General features: G+C 44.9%; 1 protein-coding gene across 4 annotated transcripts in view; it reads left to right on the plus strand.

Annotated features, from left to right (window-relative positions):
- Positions 1 to 24,353, plus strand: part of Myo7b (myosin VIIB) — a 78,729-nt gene that overhangs the window by 6,381 nt on the left and 47,995 nt on the right. For all 4 annotated transcript variants that reach the window (XR_007350874.1, XR_007350875.1, XM_048812144.1 and 1 more), the window contains exons 2-8: positions 5,425 to 5,466; positions 11,844 to 11,957; positions 13,389 to 13,541; positions 14,628 to 14,812; positions 17,306 to 17,427; positions 21,265 to 21,407; positions 23,178 to 23,291. Coding sequence is in view for 2 of the 4 variants with exons in the window: in XM_048812144.1 (XP_048668101.1) it covers positions 5,449 to 5,466; positions 11,844 to 11,957; positions 13,389 to 13,541; positions 14,628 to 14,812; positions 17,306 to 17,427; positions 21,265 to 21,407; positions 23,178 to 23,291 (849 nt within the window). In the remaining 2 variants the exon portion in view is untranslated. The remainder of the gene's footprint in view (positions 1 to 5,424; positions 5,467 to 11,843; positions 11,958 to 13,388; positions 13,542 to 14,627; positions 14,813 to 17,305; positions 17,428 to 21,264; positions 21,408 to 23,177; positions 23,292 to 24,353) is intronic.

Consider the following 24,353-nt stretch of genomic DNA (forward strand, 5'->3'; position numbering starts at 1 on the left):
GGCACATACCCAGCTTTTCCCTGCCTTGTTTGTTTGTTTGTCTTTACCTGTGTTTTTTAATTGTTTATTCTAATTTATTATATATGACAGCAGAATGCATTACAGTTCATATTACATACGTAAAGCACGATTTTTCATCTCTCTGCTTGTACACAAAGTATATTGACACCATTCATGTCTTTTTCACACATGTACTTAGGTTAATGATGTCCATCTCATTCCACCATCATTTTTTACTGCCTTGCCCACTTCCTCCCCCTACCTCCTCTTTGCCCTATCTGTAGTTTGTCTATTCCTCCCATGTTCCCCCTCCCAGCCCCACTATGAATCAGCCTCCTTATATCAGGAAAAAAAATACGGCATTTGTTTTTTTGGTATTGGCTCACTTCACTTAGCATTATCTTCTCTAACTCCATTCATTTACCTGCAAATGCCATGATTTTATTCTATTGTATTGCTGAGTAATATTCCGTTGTGTGTATATGCCACAGTTTCTTTATCCATTCATCTACTAAAGGGCATCTATGTTGGCTCCACAGTTTAGCTATTGTGAATTGTGCTGCTATAAACAATGATGTGGTTGTGTCCCTGTAGTAAGCTGTTTTTAAGTCCTTTGGGTATAGACCAAGGAGAGGGATAGCTGGGTCAAAAGGTGGTTCCATTCCCAATTTTCCAAGGAATCTCCATACTGCTTTCCATATTGGCTGCATCAATTTGCAGTCTCACCAGCAATGTATGAGTGTACCTTTTCCCCACATCCTCGCCAACACTTATTGTTGTTTGTATGCAAAATAGCTGCCATTTTGACAGGAGTGAGATGAAATCTTAGAGTAGTTTTGATTTGCATTTCTCTAATTGCTAGAGATGATGAGCTTTTTTTTTATATATTTGTTGATTGATTGAATATCACCTTTTGAGAAGTGTCTGTTCAATTCCTTGGCCCATTTATTGATTGAATTATTTGTGTTTTTTTGGAGTTTAGCTTTTTGAGTTCTTTATATACCCTAGAGATTATGCTCTATCTGATGTGTGAGGGGTAAAAATTTGCTCCCAAGCTGTAGGCTCTCTATTGACTTCACTGATTGTTTCTTTTGCTGAGAGAACCTTTTTAGTTTGAATACATCCCATTTATTAATTCTTAATTTTAATTCTTGTGCTGTAGGAGTCTTGTTAAGGAAGTTGGAGCCTAATCCGATATGATGGAGATTTTGGCCTACTTTTTCTTCTATTAGATTCAGGGTCTCTGGTTTAATTCCTAGGTCCTTGTTCCACTTTGAGTTGTGTTTTGTGCATGGTGAGAGATAGGGGTTTAATTTCATTTTGTTGCATATGGATTTCCAGTTTTTCCAGCACCATTTGTTGAAGAGGCTATCTTTTCTCCAGTGTATGTTTTTGGAACCTTTGTATAATATAAGATAACTGTAATTATACGGGTTAGACTCTGTGTCCTCTATTCTGTACCATTGGCCTACCAGCCTGTTTTGGTGCCAATACCATGCTGTTTTTGTTACTATTGCTCTGTAGTATAGTTTAAGGTCTGGTATTGTGATGCTAGCTGCTTCATTCTTCTTGCTAAGGATGGCTTTAGCTATTCTGGGTCTCTTATCTTTCCAGATGAATTTCATGACTGCTTTTTCTATTTCTATGAGGAATGTCATTGGGATTTTGATTGGAATTGCATTAAATCTGTATAGTGCTTTTGGTAGTATGGTCATTTTGACAATAGTAATTCTGCCTATCCATGAACAAGGGAGATCTTTCCATCTTCTAAGGTTTTCTTTAATTTCTTTCTTTAGTATTCTGTAGTTTTCATTGTGGTGGTATTTTGCCTCTTTTGTTAAATTGATTCCCAAGTATTTTATTTTATTTTCTTGAGGTTTTTTTCATTTTTCTTTCGGAGGATTTGTCACTGATATACAGAAATGCCTTTGATTTATGGGTGTTGATTTTTTATCCTTCTACTTTGCTGAATTCCTTTACTAGTTCTAGAAGTTTTCTGGTGGAATTTTTGGGGTCTTCTAGGTATAGAATCATATCATCAGCAAATAGTGCTAATTTGAGTTCTTCTTTTCCTATCTGTATCCCTTTAATTTCTTTCCTCTGTCTAATTGTTCTGGCCAGTGTTTCAAGAACTATGTTAAATAGAAGTGGTGAAAGAGGGCATCCCTGTCTTGTTCCAGTTTTTAGAGGAAATGTTTCCAATTTTTCTCCATTTAGAATGATGTTGGCATAGGGCTTAGCATAGATAGGTTTTATAATGTTGAGATATGTTCCTGTTATCCCTAGTTTTTCTAGTATTTCAAACATGAAAGGGCGCTATATTTTGTCAAATGCTTTTTCTGCATCTATCGAGATGATCATATGATTCTTATCTTTAAGTCTATTAATGTGATGAATTACATTAATTGATTTCCATATGTTGAACCAATCTTGCATCCCTGGGATGAATCCCACTTGATCATGGAGTACAATCTTTTTGATATGTTTTTGTATTTGATTTGCCAGAATTTTATTGAGAATTTTTGTTCCTATGTTCACTAGAGATGTGGTCTGAAGTTTTCTTTCTTTGAGGCATCTTTACCTGGTTTTGGAATCAGGGTAATATTGGCCTCATAGAATGAGCTTGGAAGTGCTCCCTCTTTTTCTATTTCCTGAAATAAATTGAAGAGTATTGGTATTAGTTCTTCTTTAAAGGTCTTATAGAACTCGGCTGTGTGTCCATCTGGTCCTGGGCTTTTCTTGGTTGATAATCTCCCAATGGTGTCTTCTATTTCACTGCTTGAAATTGATCTGTTTAAAATTATGTATATCATCCTGGTTCAATTTGGGCAAATCATATGACTCTAGAAATTTGTCAATGCCTTTGATATTTTCTATTTTATTGGAGTACAAGTTTTGAAAATAATTTCTAATTATCTTCTGTATTCCTGTAGTGTCTGTTGTGATATTTCCTTTATCATCATGTATGTTAGTAATTTGAGTTTTCTCTCTCCTCTTTGTTAGCATGGCTAAGGGTTTGTCAATTTGATTTATTTTTTCAAAGAATCAACTATTTGTTTTGTCAATTTTTTCAATTATTTCTTTTGTTTCAATTTTATTGATTTTAGCTCTTATTTTAACTATTTCCTGTCTTCTACTGCTTTTGGTGTTGATTTGTTCTTCTTCTTCTAGGGCTTTAAGATGTAATGTTAGGCCATTTGTTTGTTGACTTTTTCTTTTTTTAGGAGATGAACTCCCTGCAATAAATTTTCCTCTTAGTACGGCCTTCATAGTGTCCCAGAGATTGATGTGTTGTATCAGTGTTTTCACTCACCTCTAAGAATTTTTTAATCTCCTCCTTGATGTCTTTTGCAATCCATTGTTCATTCAGTAGCATTTAGTCTCCAGGTGTTGGAGTAGCTTTCATTTTTTATTTTATTATTGATTTCTAATTTCATTCCATTTTGATCTGATAGAATGCAGGGTAGTATCTCTACTTTTTTATATTTGCTAAGAGTTGCTTTGTGGCACAATATATAGTCTATTTGAGAGAAGGATTCATGTGCTTCTGAGAAGAAAGTGTCTTCATTCATTGAAGGATGAAATATTCTATATATGTCAGTTAAATCTAAGTTATTGTTTTATTGAATTCTATAGTTTCTTTTTTTTTTTCAGCTTTTGTTTGGCTGATCTATCCAGTGGTGAAAGAGGTGTATTAAACTCACCCAGAATTATTGTGTGGTGGTCTATTTGACTCTTGAACTTGAGAAGAATTTGTTTGATGAACATAGATGCTCCATGGTTTGGAGCATCTGAGTTTTATTATTGTTATGTCTTGTCGATGAATGTCGAAGTTGGGGAGAAGACTGTGTTTCTTCACTTACCAATTGTATTACTCAGCTTTGCATTGTGACCAAAATACCTAAGAACAACTTAGTGGAGGGAAAGTTTATTTTGTCTCATGGTTTCAGAGATTCAGTCCTTGGCCGGCTGACTCCATTGCTCTAGGTCTGAGGTGAGGCTGAACATCATGGCAGAAGGGAGTGTTGGGGGAGCAAGCTGCTTGGCTCATGGCACCTTGGAACAGGAGCGGGACAGGGGAAGGGACAGATATATATTCCAAGGCCACATCCTCAGTGACCTACCTCCTCCAGCCATGTTCTATCTACCTAAAATTATTACCCACTAGTTCATTCAAATTATTAATCCATTTTGGATTAACACATTAGTGAGATTATCGCCCCAATCACTGTCTAAAAGCCCCATGTCTGCATCTTGCTGCGTGGGGGCCATGAGGTTTTGGGGGTACATTTCTAGATCCAAACCATAATATCAGTTGGACAGCTTTGATAAAGTCTCAGCATTTCTTAGTCTCTACGTTCCTGTAATATGCGGATGAAGGCATCTGTTCTCAGAGCTGGTTCCGCTACTGTGCATTCTCAAAGCCACCATCAAAATAATATCCAGGGATAAAACAGACCTGATTATTGCTGGGTGTATATACGTGACTGCATGACCAATGTGATTCTGCAACCTGTACACTCAGAAAAATGAGAGATTCTACCCCATCTGATTCAAATGTATGATAGGTCAAGATCATTGTATTGTCATATGTATCTAATTAAAACAAATGAAAAAGATGAAAAAAAATGATAATAATATTGAGGGGTCTCATGTGCCTCTTCATGGGACATACATTACTAAGTGTGGGGCAGGCTGTGGTAGGTGCAGAAAACAGGGCAATGAATACCACAGAGCCAGCACCTGCCACACACTGCCAGTGTGAGGAAGGGAAGGTGCCAGTGCTCAAGGCAGGGTCATGGGTGATGGCCATCTTCTTCAGATCAGGCAGATTGAGGCTCTGGGTACCTCCTCCACCTGCTGGCTGCTAATCAGGCCTGCCCATGGGCTCTCAAAGCACCTGGAGCAGCCAGGTGCCAGGAAGTTGTGAGATGAAGCAGATCTGAGTTCGGTTCCCAGCTGTGTGCTCATTAACTGAGCCATCTTTCCTTGTTGAGTCCCATGTGAAAAATGGGGAGACACCCACCTTCTGGAGTGCTCTGAGGCTTACACATATGTGACATGCGTGTTGCTCTGGTGGCCGCTTAGCTGAGCACTTCCCAGGAGGTGTGGTGATGACTGGTTGTCATGGATATCCAACCAGACAACATTTGTGCTCTGGATGACAGGGCACCACCCCACTCCCTGTCAAGTCCACAGATGAATACAAAATAGTCGTTCAATAAAGGGGCAAGACAGTGGAGGCTGAAAGAGCATCATCTTGCACCTGGGATGGGATGGGACTCATGTATCCATTTGTTCGGAGTCATTTAATGATCCAGACACTTAGGAACTGGTTGATGACCATGCACAGCCCCTGCCCTCTGGGAGCTCCACATTCGGGGAACACGACACACTGACCTTCTGCTTTCTCTCTACATACAGGCTGTGTGGAGCTATTGACCCAGGATGTCGGTGTTCAGGCTGGTAAGAATTACATTTATTCAATCGAGGGATTATTTGTGGAAGTTACCCAAGGCTGAGCTGAACCACTTCCAAAGAATGAAGAAGAAAGGCAAAGAGACCTAGACGGAAAGTACCACAGATATGGGAGTTTGAGGAACAAGACAGAATCTATTATCAAAAGACAACAGTTTACTTTAGAAAGCTTCTAGCCACGTGCATAGTAATCCCTCTTACATGTAGGGCTTAAAAAAGGGATTTCAAATTTGTTGTCTCATGATGACACTCTAAGATCTCACCCAGAGAAAACAGTCGACTATGGAACAGGGAACAGGGTGGGAATCAGACCCTGGGTCAAGTCACCACTTTGGACTCTGCATCATGTTCCTTTTAGCAAATATCTGTGTTTCAGTGGCCAAGAGATGACTCTGCCTTCAGGAAACAGGGAAACTTTTCATTTACTCTTGAGTCAACAGACAGTGAGAAACTTCCCTTATAGGGGGTTGGGAAAGGCCTTCAGACCACCTGGAATGGAGTGTATATGGCAAGAAGAAGCTGGGAGGCTGGGAAGCTGGGGCCCCCAAACCAACCTGGGCATCTTTCCCTGCTCCCCAGATTCCCACCTCTGCCTCTGCCCCACAAAGCCCTGAATAGTGCTGCAAAGTCCTTTCTGATTTAAAAAAAAAGAAAAATGCACACACTGTTCTCCCACACACAGTAGCCATTCTCCCCAGGTGCTGGATCCACACTGCTGGGAGGGGCCCCATCACCAAGCAAGAGCCCCAAGGCTCCTAGGACTGGGCCCTGGCAGCTTCTGACCTTCTGAATGGGCAGCGAGGGTTGGTGGTTATTGTTTTTAAATTTTACAGACTGGAGATGAGGCCGTTTTCATCTGTGATTCATCCATTTTTTCCTGCAGTCTAAAACTTTGCAAGGGCTTTTGGTTACCGCATTGCAAACATTAGACTTGGCACTGTACTAGATCATGATATTTTTAAACTTATTTTTAACTGATGCATAAAAACAAAATTTGTACATATTTACAAGGTGCCACGTGGTTTTTGATACCTGTATATATACATTGTGTAAAGTTCAAATCAGGATAAACACATTGTCTTCATCAGCTTTTCATTTCTGTGATCAAAATGTGTCACAAGAATAGCTTAGAGGAGGAAAGGGTTATTTTGGCTCACAGGTTCGGAGGTTCAGCCGGATCCAAGGCAGAAAGGCATGGCAGAGAAAGCTGCTTAGCTGATGGTAGCCAGGAAAGGGAGAAGAGAAGAAGGAGAGAAAGAGAGAGATAGGAAAGGGACCTGGGAGAAGATAAACCCCTAGTGACCTACTTCCCCCCTTCCGGGGCACACCCCCAGTGACCTGCTTCCTTCAAATAAGTGCGACCTCCTTGCAGACTATCTAGCTATCAGTGGATTATTAATCTGCTAGGGTCGTCAAAGCTCTCAGGATTCAGTCACTGCCTAAAACACCCACCTCTGAACCTTGCTGCATTGGAGACCGTGCTTTTAACACATGAACTTGGGGGGACGTTCCAGATCTAAATCAGAACACAAGGCAAAGCCAAACCTATTTCACCAAGGAAGGTGCCATGGCAGGCATCAGCTGGAATGTCTTCCAAGTGGCACAGACGTTAGTCTGCACGATTAACTTCAAGCAGAGTTTGGGAAGACACCTTCTGGGGCTGTATTACTCATAATCACAACTGCAGGCTCCCTCGGTCTTCTAAGATTGCAAGTTCTTTGAGGGGAGGGTTGTCATCTTTATTTATCAATGAATCCTTCAGAGGCCCAAGTGATTGCTAAATAAAAGGCAGAATCCCCCACTAGGTTCCCACTGCCTCCCAGTAGCACCAAACTGGGATCTAAGCTTCCAACACATGGACACTTGAGGGTCATTAAAAATCCAAGTGATACTGGGTAGGGGTTAAAAACCAGGTCTGTCTGACTTCAAAGGCACTTTCTATTAGTTTGATCAGGCTGCCGTAAGAAAATATGACAAACTAGGGGGCCTAAATGACAGACAATCACAGTGCAGTCAACCCATTCCTTATCAGACAGGGAAGAGATCTCATGAATGAGCACCCAGGTAGGGGGGCATTTCTAGGAGAAATAGGGCACCAACCATCAGTCCCTGCCAATGGGAGGAGCCTCAAGTCTATTGATGGAACTGCACTGGGGCTGAAACCCCAGGTATCGCTGCTGGAGAGTCCTTGATGACTCCACTACAAGGCACCAAGCCACCTCCAGCCCATCTCTCTCCTACTAGGAGAAGAGAAGCATGGCAGGTGGGCACACGGGAGCCCTGCTCATGCCAGCGAGTGGGCCAAAGAGCTGCCTGTCTTGGGAGATGTCAGTGTAAAGGCATCTGAGAACCAGGTGCTCAGGAGTGAGAGTGGCCTTTACAGCTTTGGGTTTCTGTGTAGTCACCTCCGTCTCTGACTGGTGCTCCCTCTTCCTCTGCATGCTGAGCTGCAAAAAGAAAGCAACACAGGCCACAGAGGTCCCTGCTTCTGTAAATCAGCCTCTATTCCTTGAACCTCAACATGCACTTCCACTTCCTTTGCAATTGACAGCTCCTGCTTTTCCCCCTTCTTGCCCATTCTTGCCAGGATTCAGTTGCTTTTGAACAGACATCACAGAGTTCAGGAAGAAGTTCTGTTTTCTGCCACTTGGCTTCCCATTTATTTCCCAGGGCACCTCTGGCCAAATGGCAAACCCATTGCTCCTTACTTTGCATAATCCATACTCCAGTTCTGTTAGTTCTTCTTCCAGGTCCTGTTGGGCAGACACCTCATCACTGGGCTTACCCTGGAGATAGTTTCTCTTTTTTTTTTTCATTTCTGGTTAATGTCAATTTTGCTGTGAGAAGCTCATCATATATCTTTGACTTTAAATCTTCTCACTTTGGTGACTGGCCAGCTGTTTTCACTGCACAATGCCCACATTTACACTGAAATTTCAGCCTGGTCCTAAGAGAGCTTGTCCTCAGTCTCTGAGAGTTTGTATGTAATTTAATTAACTTGATACAGTGTATTTTCCTACTGTCTTCTGCATCCTGTAATAAATGCTCCTTGCTATAAGTGGAAGAGTGTGGCTGAGGGACGCAGCTCACATAATTTAGCTATTATTATTAATGTTGTTGTTGTTTGCCATACTGGGGATTAAACCCAGAGGCACTCTACCACTGAGCTACAGTCCCAGCCCTTTTTATTTTATTTTTAAATTTTGAGACAGGGCCTTGCTAAGTTGCTTAGGCTGGCCTCCAATTCCCAATTCTCCTGCCTTAGCCTCCCTGGTTGCTGGGATTACAGGCATGTGCCACCGAGCCTAGCTAACTTTTATTTTTATAAAGTTGTGTAGGCACACAGCTTACAAGAGTCAGTGCCCCACTTCCTCTTCCCTAGAAGTGACCACCACCAACCCTTCTAGTTGATCCCTTCAAATTTTCCACCTGTGTCTGTAAAGAGGTTATGATGATACTTGATATTTGGGTTTTCAATGTTATCTATCATTGGCTTCCCTCTAGGTACAAAAGGACTTAGATCCTCACCCCTACTCCCCAGCTCTCCTGGGCTTACTCTGACTCTGCAACCTCTCTGTACTACAGCTGTATCATATCTTTTGACAGTGTATTGCCTATTGCTTTGTTCTTTTTGGTAAAGATGACTTCTGTGGGAGACCATCCTTGCACGTGACTGGGTCACACTCCCCGGCTGGGTGTTGAGGCACTCAGTCGAAGAAATGTGGCAGAGCTTTCCCCACCCTTCTTGGGTTCCAGGGTCGGTGTCTCGTGCATGGGTGTCTTGCTACAGCCCCATGGGTGAAGCTACGCTCACCTGTTCCTTTATAATATAACTCCTTGCCCTGTTTAGGATAGAACCTTCCATGGAAGTGCCTTGTGTGTGTGTCCCCTTCTCTTACTGTGCCCTTGGGTGTGGCCTACCCACGTGTCAGTCAACCTGCTGACAGTGGACATCATGAAGATAGACTCAGCCCCCTGAAACCTGACCCCTTGCCTCATTTGAATAGCTTCTCCTCAGTAAAAGGGGTCAGCGCGTGCTCTCACTCTTTCTCTTTCTACGGACCCTTAAGGTCAGGGGAGCTGTCACAGCTACCCCAAAGAAAAAGGTATTTGTGTCTCTTGTGTGGTTATTTTGCGCAGCCCAGTTAGCCCAGTTCAACTGGAGTGATCCCTGAGCCTTTTAGTCGCGACCAGAAACCCGGCAGACTTCAGCTGTGTGTGTGTGTGTGTTTCCATACAAATTTCAGGATTGCTTTTTCTTGTTCTGTCAAAAAAATGTCATTGGTATTTTAATAGGAATTGCACTGAATCTGTACTAGATTTGATTTTTATTTTTCTTGGACCAGGTCATTTTTTCCCCCTGGTACCAGATCGCTCTCCCCCCATTTCTGGTACCTGGAATCTGTCTTCTGTTTACAGATTCAAGGTTTCTTTAATTTCTGAAAAGTTATCTTGAATTGTATCTTTAATAACTTTGATGCTTTTTTCTTCCCTTTCTAGCTTTCTTCTTTGGATACTCTGTATTTTTTTCCGTCTTCTGTGTATCTATCTTTTTCTTCTTAATTCTATTTTCTAAAAATTTCCTTGTCATTTTGCTCACTCTTTTCTTTCCTATCTTTAGGATTCTTGTCCTAATTTTGCTGTCAGTACATGTTTTAGTCAGCTTTTTTTGCTGCTGCGACTGAAAGACTGTAGAGGAGGAAAGGTTTGTTTCAGGCTCAAGGTGAGGCAGGACATCAAGGCGGAAGAGTGTGGCTGAGGGACGCAGCTCACATGAAGATCAGAAAGCAGAGAGAGCAGCTTTACTCTCCAGATACAAATGTATATCCAAAGCCACGCCCCAAACCCCACCTCCTCCAGCCACACCCTCCCACTTAAATTACCACTCACTTAATCCCATCAGGAGATCAATTCACTGATTGGGTTAAGACTCTTATAACCCAATCATTTCTCCTCTGAACCTTCTTGCATTGTCTCACATATGAGCTTTTGAGGGACACCTCGCATTCAAACCTAACAATGCATAGTCTCCTGTTGTTGTTTTTTTTCCTTTTATTTCCAGTTAATTTATTTCTTACCCTTCATTTCTTTCTCGAACTCTGCCAACTCATACCTCTTCAGTCTCAGTTGTCTTGCTATCTAGTTCCTGAGTTCTTTGGCCTCTGAGGTGCACTTTGGTATATTTTAATACATGATGGTGAAATACTTGGCTTTTACTTTCTACTGCTCTGAAAGGCTTCGTTTTGGGGATTTCTGTTTTTGTTTTTCTTCTTCTTTGAATGCTCTTTTCCTCCCTTGGATTTCAGTATCTTCGTATTAGGCCTGTGCTGGCTCCTTTGGGTTTATTCTCCTTGGAGTGGGATTAACTTTCTTGGATCAGCAAGTTCAGGTGTGGTTGATGCCATGTTGCAGGCTAGCATTGACTTTTTAGTCTGCCCCTCTCCCTGCCAATGGATTTGGGTACTGTCGGGCTCTTCACAGGGCAAAGCTTCCCTTTCCCACTTCGCAGACAGACTGCTTCCTGCAAATATGGCATCTCGTTTCTTAGAGCCAAGTCAGGCCAAGGAAGCTCCTATTACCACTTCTTGCCCTTTCTCTGCTGATGCAATGAGACATGCTGCATTAGAATGTGTTGGACTTGGAGAAATGAACTTTTCCAGCTCTTTCTGGAATCTGCAGCTGGGGCCCTCTTTTCAGCTTCGTTCTTCATCTTTTACCAGAATGCTCTCCGGCCTGCTCAATGGCTCATCCATCTTCTACTTTCACTGAAAATGGTGTTTTGTTTCTGTTTCTCATTCTCCTAGTTGCTTGCTGTAGATTTCCGAGAGGATGCAAGTGAGAAGTTCAACTCCTGTTGTCGTTTTCATTTGCTCTAAACCACCCCACCTCACTATTTTCATAAATAGTGGCTGAATTTGGTTACTGTTGTCTTTCTCTATGATGGTCACTGTGGGGGAGCTCCTGTCTTTGGTGGACTTACTGTCCCAGGCAGGGTAGAGACAAAGCAAGAAGCTGAATAGACAGTGTTTGGTACCTGCCTATTGAGCGGTACAGATGACACATGCTCAGAGGAGATCAGAGAGGGAAAGGAGGAGAGGAAGGGGAAAGAGGTAAGAGAGGGAGGGATGGAAAGAGAGTGGGGGAGAGAAGAAAGGAAAGGGAGAGAGAGGGAAGAGAAGGGGAAGGGGAAGAGGAGGGTGGTGTGGGAGAGAGGGAGGGAGAGGGAGGAAGGGAGAAAGAGAAGAGAGACAGAGCCACCTAGGAGCTCCAGATTAAAAGGACAGCCAGCCCCAGGACAGGTAAGTCTCCAGTGGGAAAGGGAAGAGAAACAGGGATCAGACCACTGTCTCCTCTCTGCCCTCCAGGGTGACCATGTGTGGCTGGAGCCTGCCTCTACCAACAAGGCTGAAGTGGCTATCGGTGGCATCATCAAAGAAACCAAGCCAGGCAAGGTCTTGGTCGAGGATGACGAGGGCAAGGTCAGTGTTGGGGGCTTTCCCCTGTGCCCATCCCACTGGGGCCCCGGAGCCCACAGCCTCTGCTGCTCCCCAGCATTGAGGGTTCAGAAGCCCAAGATCTCTGTGGCAGGACAGACCACGGTGAAGTCCTGCCCTGGAGAACATTATGTGTTCCTCTTGGGGATGTTTCAAGAGTTGCATTCTGGGGAAAGGAAGAGAATTAGGAGAGCAGGAGGGAGGGGGAAGGGCAAGGGCAGGTGGGGGAGAGCTGAAAGCTGGTGTTCAGAGTGAAGGGGAGTTGGAGGGAAAGGTGGGCCAGAAACCTGTGGAGGGGGGAGGAAAGGGCAGAAATGCAGAGGTGAGGGTTGGCTCCTTAGGGTGGCCAGACCTGAAGCTCACCCACCTGGAGGAGGCAGGGGCCACTCAGGGCAGAGCGGTGAGGCTAGGGTTGCAAGGCAAGCATCCAGCTGGTCACCTCACTCTTCAGGCTGACCAACTGCCCCGCCCAGACAGGCTCCAGGGTGCAGCTCCTGCAGACATGACCTAAAGGAGAAACTTCTAGACTGGTGCCTAGAAGCTCCAGGTTACGGAAGCCATGTGGAGCCACGTAGAACCTCCCACTTGCATAATGCTGTATGGCTTTTCAAAAACACTTTCACTGCTCAGTGTTATGGCACACTCCTAAATTCCCAGTGACTCAGGAGATTGAGGCAGGAGGAGGATCCCAAACTCAAGGCCAGTCTGAGCAATTTAGCAAGACCCTGTCTCAAAATTAAAAATAAAGAAAGGGCTGGGGATGTAGCTCAGTGGTAGAGCACCCCTGGCTTCAATCCCAAGTACCACATATACACAAATAAGTCCTTTTAAAAATTAGCAATCCCTCTATATTAGCCAACATGTTAAAAAGAAAATGCATCATAACCAAATGGGGTTTACCCTGGAAATACAAAATTCCTGCAACATTTTGAAAATAAATCAGTGTAAGTCACCAAATCAGTAGACAAAGAAAAAAAACATATATTTGTGTTAATAAATACAGGAAAAAGCATTTGACAAAATTCAACATCCATTTATGATTTTTTAAAAAAACACTTTTATTTGTACTTATTCCAACAATGGTGAGGCCCCAGCTGTAAATTGACCTCAAATCTAACTTGTAGCTACCAGCTCCTCCACCCCAGCCTAAGGTTTGGCCCCAGCCCAGCTACATATGTACCCCAGGCCCTTGACACATGCTGACCAAAACCACAGTTGGACCTGATTTTGTCACAGGTGTCACTTGACCTAAGCCACAGACTGACCTTGGCCAGAGACTGGCCATCAGCCCCAGGTCAGCTCATCTGTGCTCATCACATGAGTCACCTTGTGCCTGGCAATGTGGAGAAGTAGGGTACTAGGGGACTGGTCCATGTGGAGGCTGCCCATCAAGGGAGTCTGTGTCCATCATTCCAGGAACACTGGATTCAAGCAGAGGACTTTGGTGTTCTTAGCCCCATGCACCCCAACTCTGTTGAGGGTGTAGACGACATGATCCGCCTGGGGGACCTGAACGAGGCAGGCATGGTGCACAACCTCCTGATCCGCTATCAGCAGCACAAGATCTATGTGAGTCCCCCTACCCTGTGTCCATCTGGGAACCTTCCATGGGGGTGAGACTATGACCGCCTAGGGGATCTGGAGCTAGGCACCACTCCCCATATCCTCACTGTATGAGGAGGTGGGGTATCCGGCCTTTCTCAATCTCTGTTTCTAACACAAAAGAAGCAGGGATCAGACCCTTGAGGAGAGGAAGCTGAGGTGTGCTGAGAGCATAGTACCTGGCACACAGTAGGTGCTCTGAGTGCTGCCCTTTCCTCTGTCTGTTGCTGAGCGAGGACCTGCTCTGACAGGTCAGGTAGACACTGAAAGACATTGGGATGAGCACAGCTTCCTGTTCCCACCCCTCAACTCCTAGGCATGTCACAAACAGGGTAACCTGATGGAGCATTCCAGTCCTCCTGAGAGTGACATCCAGGACTCCCGTGCCCCCACCCACTAGTTGAGGAGGGAGTGCTCTGTCTGAATAATGTGGATCAGAGCCCCTGAGACTGAGAACAACAACAAGATAACCTGAACTGTACCTCATCCTTTGCAAAGTGTTCATGCAGACATCCTTGATCTGACCCTCTTCACCTTGAAGGCAGAGGATAATTCTGGGTCTTATGGTGGAGGTTTCCTTGCCCCACCCCCATAAGGGCAGCTGGACCTAGTTGAGGGCTCCCAATGAACAGGTGGTCCTAGGCTGTGGTCCCAGGACTGGGGCTTGTCCCTGAGACCTGGAGTCCACAGAAGGTGCAGTTGGGATCAGTGAGGGCTACAGCCTTTACAGAGGCTCCTGCAGGAAGCAGGTAGAACTTCATTTCATACGTTCAGCCCATTTTATCAAGTCCCTCATAAGCACCAGGCAGGGTGCTGAACATGTAATCTTATTTTGAATGTGTCCAACGGAAGCTCACCTTCCTGGTGGACACCCCAGCTTCCCTGAGCATCTGAGAGTGTGAGTCTTTCCTCCTTGCCCAGAATCAAACCCTACTTTCCACCAGAGTCTGCAGTCCTGGTAACCCTCAAGGGGTGGCACCCAAGGCCAAGGCCAGGGCCAAATAGCTCTTCCCTAGGGCAGAGACACTAACCACCTCCTGTTTCCTTCCCTAGACATACACAGGCTCCATCCTGGTGGCCGTGAACCCCTTCCAGATGCTGCCCCTGTACACCCTGGAGCAGGTGCAACTCTACTATGGCCGCCACGTGGGGGAGCTGCCCCCGCATGTCTTCGCCATTGCCAACAGCTGCTACTTCAGCATGAAGAAGAACAAGAAGGACCAGTGCTGTGTCATCAGGTGGGGCTCAGGTGCCCATGTTTCTGGGGGCCAGAGGGGTCAGCCATTGCCCAAACATCCTGCAAAGGAAGGAAGGAACAACCCCTTTCCCTAAAGCATGTGTGACCAACATGCCTTTGAGGCTGGTGTGATTTTTTTTTTTTTTTTTTTTTATTGTACTGGGGATTGCTGAACCACTGAGCCACATCCCTTGCCCTTTTTAAATTTTAAGGCAGGGTCTCTCTAAGTTGCTTAAGGCCTAGCTAAGTTGCTGAGGCTGGCTCTTAACTTGCATAGGGGCTCTTCTTATTCAGCTGCAAATACCCCTCTGAAGGGCACACAGATCACCTGGAACTGTCCCCTGCTGCCCCTCCCCCAGGATATGTCCCTCCAAAGCATCCTTCTTTCAGAACCTGGTTTTTCACTGGATCACCAGGGCCTGGGTGTTTCCAGCCTTCAATAAATGTTTCTTGAGGCAAGGAAGAAAGGTGGAATGGCTGCTTTAGAAATGGGGCCCAGACAGGCCCTTGGGAGAGCAGGGCTCAAACTGAGAGTGAGATCTCACTCAAAAATAAAATCTTAGGGCAGGCCTCAGGCGAGCTCCAAGAGCAGCTCACAGGCCTCTCAAGTCCTCGTCTGGCCTGGCCTGGCCTGGCCTCTCTCTTCCTGTGACCACAGGTCCTCCTGCTGCCAAAGGAAAGGGAGAGGAAGAGGGAAAGGGAGGTGACGCGGGAACTGGGCTGCAGAGCATCTGGACTGATGTGCCAGTAGTCATTCATTTATTCGTTTTTGGTCCATTAGTTCATTTGAGATTTTATCATGTCCTAGCCACACACCCCTCACAGGTCTGACATGGGTAACGGCTGCAGGTAAAACCCCTGCCTTGTGGAGCTCACATTCTAGGGCATGCTGCTTCAGGTGTAAGGGAGATCAGGCACAGCCTCTCTGAGCAGGGACATTGTTTCAACCAGAGACATGAATGATGTTCTATAGCATAGGTGATCCTATTTAATGTCCTCAGTCACCCTCTGAGGAAGATATTCTTATTTTACTGTTAGGGAGAGATTGAGACCGTTTCTCAGTGGCATGCAGCAGGGAAAGGGAGAAGACAGAGATCTGTCCCAATCTGTCTCCCAAGACAGGATGACCTGCTTGCTGCAAGAGGCCTCCTGAGCTGAGCTAGACTGCATGACAGCTGGCCAGGAAGCTCACAGGGCCGGCTTCTACCTGGAGGGTGGCAGTGCTGACGGGGTGTGGGCTGAGAAGAGGAAAGAGTTCCTTAGTACCCAGCATGCTGCAATGAACAGAACATCATTTTAAGTCAAACTGGGCTCTCTCGTCCATTTTCTGCTGCTATAATAGATTACAAGACTGGGTGAATTATAAATAGTGGAAGTGCATTTGGCTCATGGTTCTGGAAGCTGGGAAGTTCAAGGTAGAGGGGCACATCTGGTGAGGACCTTGCGCTACATGAGAAACACGGCATATGTCGTAACTTGGAGAGAAAGTGCACAGAGGGTGAGTGGGGTCAAACTTATCTTTTCCTCAAGAGCCCACTTCTGAAACAATAGCACTAATACATCTTTTACCTAATCCCCTGCTTCTTAATACTGTCACTGTGGCAATTAAAGTTCAACAAGGAGCTGGGCACAGTGGTATGTACTTGTAGTCCCAGCTACCTGGGAGGCCAAGCAGGAATCAGCTGAGCCCTGGAGTTTGAGACTAGCGGGAGCCAATCTCAAAAAACAAACAAACAATAAGAGTTTTTTTTTTTTTTCCAAAATGAGTTTTGGAGGGAATATTCAAACCATAGTAACTAGCACACAAACCCCCACATACTCCCGCTCTGCCGAACTGTGAGCAAGTCCCCTTAATTTCTCTTCCCTTGTGAAATTGGCAGGTTATTTGATGAGTTCCTGTTTGTGGCAGGTGCTCACAGGGGTCTGTGACTATGACTGGAGATTGTTGGTTTGACTCTGCTTTGTTGGCATAGCAAATGTGAACACCTTGATCATGGGTTCTTCAAAAGGTTATACTTTCAGAGGAAATAATATTTGTCTGGAATTTACTTCAAATAGTACAGGTGGAGCTGGTCACAGTGGCACATGTCTGTAATCCCAGCGACTTGGGAGGCTGAGGCCAGAGGATGGTCTCAAGGCCAGCCTCAGCAACCTAGCAAGATCTCGTCTCAAAATCAAAAATAAAAGGTCTTGTTCATTCATCTGTATTTATGGGGCACTGTACCAAGTGGCTCTGGAATGAGCCAGATCTGACTGTGCCGAGGAGTTTGCAGCCAAGCAGTGAAAAAAAGACAAACACATCAATAACTTCTTCAACATTGATTATCTGAGGGCCTCAGGAAGGGGCCATGCTGTGAGATCTCTGCATGGGGAAAAGGTGTCCCTGTTAGACTGGGACCAGAAAACAGGCTTTGGGTGGATTTGAAGGAGAGTTGAGAGGTGTTGAAAAAATAGTTTTTCTATGGACTCATGTCCTTGCATGTCTCTTTGGCAGTGGTGAGTCTGGGGCTGGAAAGACGGAGACCACCAAGCTCATCTTGCAGTTCCTGGCCACTGTCAGTGGCCAGCATTCCTGGATTGAGCAGCAGGTCCTGGAGGCTAATCCCATCCTGGAAGGTAAGTGGTCACCCTGGGGAATTGCCCTCCTCTCCCAGCCCCTTAGATGGGAGCCTTCCTGCAGGAAGAGAGAGGGTAAGTCATAAACCTCCATATGGAAGCACGGGGCTCCCTGGCAGCAGGAAGGGAGTTGACTGATAACTTCATAAACTTGCATTATGTATGTTTTACACAGGATACAAGAAGTATTCCTCTTAAAAGGGGCTCCAAGATTAAATCAATTTGGAAAATATCAGCCGTATCTGTTTAGGTCCCCTGAGAAGCAGTTACTGGACTACATACAGTTAGCGTTGCAAGGTTTTTTTTGAGGGGGTAGCACAGAGAATAAAACGGGAGGAAGTAGGAGTGAGCAGGGCAAAGCTTCAGATGGTGATGCTGATTGGATACTTCAGAAGGAAAGAGGAAAAGAAGGAGAATAGGGTGAGGAGAAGTTCAAGCTTGGTTTAATGTTCTGCTGCCACCCTTTTGAAATTCTCACTTTTAGCAAGAGGCCCCACAGTTTGATTTTGCAGCAGGCCCACAAAGCTTTGTCAACCCAACGAAGGCCTCTGGATCAAACTGCTCCTTAGAGGAGTCCTTAGATCCAGAGTCACCCAGGTTTAGTCCCTGGTAAGCATGGCCCAAGAAATCTGTGACCTCAGCCCCAAAGCTGCCAGCTGCTATACAGCACAATCTCCCATTTCCTTATGACTGGGATGAGCTTTACGTACAATAAAAAATCACCTTTAAAAAAATGTTTATTTAGTTGTAGGTGGACACACAGTATCTTTATTTATGTTTATGTGGTGCTGAGGATTGAACCCAGTGCCTCACAATATGAGGCAAGTACTTTGCCACTGAGCTACAACCTCAGCCCCAAAATATCACCTTTTTTAATGTACAGATTCATGATTTTTAACAGACACATTCATTCCCATAACCCACCCATCATAATTATGTAGAATATTTCCATCACTCTCCAAAATTGCCTTCGTGTCCCTTTATAGTTAGTCTATCTTTCCAGCCCCCGCCCCTGGAAACCACGGATTTGGTTTTTATCCCCCTGAAGTTTTGGTCTTTTCTGGAATATCCTAGATATGAAATCACTCAATCTGTCAACTTTTGGTGATTACACTAGCATACACTGGCGATACTCATTAATGTAATGCATTTGGGGTTCTTTTATGTTATTTTCCTCTATCCACAACTCATTCCTTTTAACATTGAGTGGAATTTCATTCTATGGAGTTACCAACACTTTGTCTATTTCCCAATTGATGGATACCTAGGTGGTTTATAGGTTTTAGAAATTATGAATAGAGCTTCTACAAACACTCACTATATGGGTTTTTGTGTGAACATTTTTTTCTCTTGAATAAATATGCAAGAGTAAAATTGTTGGCTCCAATAGTGAGTGAGTCATTCAACTTGATCAGAAACTGTCAAAATGGCTGTACCATTTTGTTTTCCCACCAGCAGAGTATGAGAGTTCAAGTTGTTCTGTCCTTGCTGGTACCTGGCACCATCAGGGAGATCATCACTCTGATACGTGTTGTGTGGTACCCCACTGTGGCTGTAACTCCCCGTTTCCCAGTGACAAATGACGTTGAGCACCTTTGTATGGCCTTAATTCCCTTCTGTATATCTTCTCTGGTGAAGTATCTGTTCAAATCTTTGGACTATTTTTTAATTGGTTTATTTCCTTATTAATGTGTAGTTTATCTTTTCATTCTCTTAATATTGTCATTAGTGGGACAGATGTTTTAAATTTTGATGAAGTTTCATTTATCATTTTGTTCTTTAATGGATTATGCTTTTGGTGTGGGGTCTAAGGAATCTTTACCTAAACTCAGGAGTTTTTCTTAGTTTTTTTCTTGGTGTTTATACTTTTAGGTCTTAGATATAGGTTTATGATCCAGTTTGAGCTAATTTTTTCCAGTGTGCAAGGTATAAGTAGCCTCTCTCCTTCTCTTCTTCTTCTCTTCTTCCCTCTCTCTCTTTTTTTGTGTGTGGATATATAAGTCTTCCAGCTCTATTTGTTGAAGACTAATTTTCTCCATTGACTTGCCTTTGCACCTTTGTCTAAATCGACCATACATATCTGGGTCTATTCCTGTTTCTCTGTTTGTTCTATTACTCTCTGTCTAACCTTTCACCAAAACCACACTGTCTTGATTTCTGTAACTTTATGGGAAGTTTTGCAGTAGGTAGCCTGTGTCCTCCAATTTTTTTTTTTTTTTTTTTGGATGTTGGTGGTGCTGGGGATTGAACCCAGGGCTTTTGTATGTGAAACAAGTTCTCTACCAACTGAGCTATACCCTCAGCCATGTCCTCAAATTTTGTTTTGTTTTTCAAACTGGGCTATTCTAGGTCCTTTAACTTTCCATATACAAGTTAAAATCAGCTTGCCAACTTTTACAAAATATTTCTATATCAGATTCTTTCTTGAGGAGATACCTGACCAGTATCTTGTGAGGGTCACTCTGGTTCCAATACATTAAATAAGGTTCATAACTGACACTTTTCAGAGGCTTTGCTATACCTTAGGATTCAGAGATAGAAAGGGTTAGGGGAAGTGATTCCTAAATCGATTTGTGTTCATTTGTGTTCACCAAGGAACACTCTTCTTCATCAGATGGTGATATTTTCAAACTGTATCCAACCCACTAGTGGGACATGAAATCAGTCTTTCAGAACAAATAAACTACCACAGAATAGAAAATACCCAGGCCATTGCTCTTGTTAAGAATTGCACCAAATATTTTGTTTTAATTATGTGTGTGCTGATGCAGATGTATGTCATCAACCTAAATAACAAAAGAGTCTCCAAGGAATACTGAGTCTATCCACTAGTGGCAGAGTGTTATAATCCAGGACATGTGGAGACCATACACATGTCCAAAGAAGTTAAGGAAAGAGGAAGCTTTTAAAGGCAAAAGAAAGAAGTACATGTAGTTTGTTTTGAAACAGAAAACATTGGTTATAGGGGCCTATCTTAGGAATGGACACCCATTCTTAGTGGAGACAGTGTCAAGCAGGTGTGCTTGTGCATTCTAACAGCTATCCTTTTGATTCATGTTGCAAGATGAAGTTAGGAAATCCCTTGGCAAAAGTTCTAGTGACAAATATATATGGTTAGGAGCCCTTCGGGACTTTTTGTAATAGTTTTCATCATAGGCATGTTCTGGTCATCCCGATAGCCCTCCCTCCTTGGTCTCCCAGCTTTATTATTTATTTTTTGGTTAGGGTTTGACATGAGTGACTCCATTTTGATTCTAGCAACTTTCACATTATGGAGTAGAACATCTTTGTTACTGTGGGACATATCCAAAGAGCTTGCAGTAATAGCTCTATAAAAGGCACTTTGGATCGTGCTACAACCCAAATGACTACCTCATCTGTCCTCTGGCCAGGTCGGCTCATGTCCCTCTCCCTGAAAGCTTGCCCTCTCCATCTACCTTACAGCCTGCACCATCTTTCTGAAATACCAATCTGCTCTCACCACCCTCCCTAAGAAGACTTTCTGCTTCCTCCAGCACCTGCAGGAGTAATTCCCAAATTCTGAGCCTGGCATTCAGTCTTAATCCCACTGTCTCTGGCCTCTTGCTGCTGCTTTTCTCTTGTATCCTCTGTTCTGCAGGCACACAGGTGCCTTCTGGCCTCCAAGCCCTTCCTGCTCTTCCCCTTCCTCTGCGTGATGGTTGTCTGGGGTAACCCTCCTCCTCCTTCAGTTCTGGACTGGCACCTCCTCTGAGAGGCCTACCCAGACAGCTTCTCTAACGCCTACTCAGATGACCCTTCTAAAAGTCAATTTTCTCTTCTCTACCCTCATCGTGGACGTCACCCACTCACCCTTAGCCTTTGGAAACGCCAAGACCATCCGCAACGACAACTCCAGCCGCTTCGGGAAGTACATAGACATCTACTTCAACGCCAGCGGGGTGATCGAGGGTGCACGCATTGAGCAGTTCCTCCTGGAGAAGTCCCGAGTCTGCCGGCAGGTAAGGCTCTGCCATCATCCCTGGAGCCCTCCAGGAGGGTGACCTTCCTCACTCTCGCCACCCCCATTCCTGGATGGAGGAAGCTTCCCAGACCCCATGGGCCCCTTGAGCATTCCAGCAAAACCAGTGATAGGATTTTCTATCATTCATTGGAATTTTTGAATTTTTCAACCATATAATTTCCTTCATTCTTTGGTGCCATGGTGCCTCACCACATTAAAATTAATTCTGAGGCCCGGCCAGTGCTCAGCTAAGGATGGGGGGCATTTTCAGGCATGTTGGGGCTAGCTGGTTGACAGTGTCCAGAAGGCCTCAATGATCAGAAAATGCTGGCTATGTGCCCAGAAAGGCTCACACTTGGTTCAATACTCTGCTGTTGCCATCTTGAAATTCTCACTCTTCAGCAAGAGGTCATGCAATTTCATGTTGCAGTGATCCACAAATCATACAGCTGATTCTGAATGGCAGGAATGCCAACGTGTGACACCTACCACACAGAATCAGTGCAGCCTTGTGTGTGTATGTGTGTGCACACTCTCATATAATGGCATAACCCCAAATGTCTATGGATGTGTGTGTGAACATGCACACATTGACACACACACACACACACACACACACAAACATGAAGTTCCAGCAGGGGAAACTCTACCAACAAAAGGTTGAGGGTGGATAGATACCTTGGCACACGGGAAGCTGGAGAAGGAGGTCATTTCCCCTGCTTGTCTCATTTGCTCTTCACAACAACCACAAGATATGGGGCTCTTTATCTTCATAGTACAGATAAAAAAAAAACTGAGTTCAGAGATATTATGTAGCTTGCCAGGGTCAAAAAGCTAGCACGTGGTAGAGTCTCTCTGATTCCAAGGCCTGCCCTTCCCAAAAGCCCCTCCTTCTTCACACAGTGGTTAGTGAATTTGTAGAACTTGTCACCCAAAATAGTACTTTGAGTGAGAAACGTCTAAAGGAAGCTTAAAAACAAGCCCTGTCCATAATAAAAGACTGAGTAAAATATGGCATAGGCTGCAGGTACAGCTTACTGATAGAGCATGTACTTAGCATGTGCAAGGTCTTGGGTCCCATCTCCAGCACCAAAACAATAAAATTAAATTTAAAATATGACAGATACATTCTATATGGGCAGAATTGCAAAGGACGGGGAGGGTTGTGTATATTGATGTGGAAGGATCACCAAGAAACAGATGAATAAAAAGGAAGTTGAAGAACAATAAATATATATTTATATAAAGTAAAAGAACTACTTATAGATATAAGTAAATGTGTTTAATATCTAGAAGGAACACAGACTCTTAAGGGCTTCTGAGGAGGGAGAGGAAGGGATTTCAAGCTGGAGGAAGCAGAATGGAAACTCTCAACTCATAGCACTGTATACTTCAGATGGATTAAATATTTACAAAGGGGTGCATTTATAACTAGTGTTCAAAGAAATACAAGGCCCAAATAAGCTGTGGCTGTCAGGTGGGTCACAAAAGTGATTGCAAAGTGTGTGAGATTGTGAGAGTTCTGCATGATGTTGGGCACAGGTGGCTTCAGGGCCACAGAGAAGCAGTCAAGAAGCAGGAAGCTCTGGGCAGGGGATAAATGAGCTCTGGAGTCCCAGGACAAAGATGGCAGCCAGGCCAGGCCAGCCTTTGGATCAGTGACAGAGGCACACCTGGCTGGGGGACCTTGGAATTGAAGCTGGGACAGTGGGCGGGCTGATGGTCTCAGGGGACTTGCTGACATGTCTCTTTGGGGACACCCTCTCAGGCTGCAGAGGAGCGGAACTACCACATCTTCTACTGCATGCTCATGGGGATGAGTGCGGAGGAGAAGAAGCTGCTGGGTCTGGGGATGCCCTCTGAGTACCACTACCTGACCATGGTGAGCCCATCCGCCAGTCCCACTCCTCAGTAGCAATCAGAGAGAAGGGTCAGGGTCTGCTCAACCCTTGAATTTCTACAGCTACAGAAATCCCCCAACTCCAGCTGGGCCTCTGAGGCAGGGCTGATGGTCCTCCTTACCCTTACCTGCCCCAGGTCCTTCTGTGTTTGACTGCCAGTGACCTGCTCTTCACAACATGCCTCCTCCTACCCTTCTGCCAGCTTTACCTCATGGGTCCCTAGCTGATCCTATGGCCTTTCCCCACAAACCTCACCTTCATTTGGTCCCTGCAAACCAAAAGACTCCCGGTACAGTGAATTCTGGAGAGTCATCCACATGCCTCCTGCTCCCATCCTGGTAGGCACCCCCAGAACATCAGCTCCCAGAAAGTAGGTGCCTTGCTCACCACTGTGTCCCTGCCCCCTGGGATAGCACTGCACAAGCAGCCACATGCTCACATGGGTTGACAAGAGAGTAGATGCACTCCACGCCTTGGATCTCTCTTCTGCATGACCCACTCTCCTGTGGTCACTGCCTCAAAGCCTTCATCAGCCCTTGCCTGGACCATGGCAGTAGTTTCCTCACCCCCATCCTCATGATCAGTCTTGATCTCCCATTTGTCATCTACCTGTGGCCAAAGGAATCTTCCTATGGTGCAAATTTGATCTCTGACGACAATGATTTGGTAGAAGCCCACGCTCCTTGACATGGTTTCCAGGTCCCTTCAGGATCTGACCCTCGACCCACTCTCCCCTCTCAACTCTTGGCCCTGCCTCCTGGCAGTCCCTGCCACTGCCTGCCACTTTGCAGCCTTACTCCTGCCATCTCCACCCTGGGCTGTTTGGAAGATCAGAGCCTGAACAAGCTTGGGTTCCTCCTCCTGCATGCCTTTCCCCACCTCTCAATGGGGCTGGCCCTGGTTCCTTTGGTCTCAGCATCAGTAACAGCCCATGGCATGGTCACTTGCTGCCTGCCTGTCCCTCCTAGATGCACAGCACCTGAAGTGGGACTGGAGCTCACTATTTCTGAATTCCCAGCAAGTAACACAGGGTCTGGAGTATG

This window comes from Marmota marmota, unplaced genomic scaffold, assembly GCF_001458135.2.
Source record: "Marmota marmota marmota unplaced genomic scaffold, marMar, whole genome shotgun sequence".
Lineage (NCBI taxonomy): Eukaryota > Metazoa > Chordata > Mammalia > Rodentia > Sciuridae > Marmota > Marmota marmota.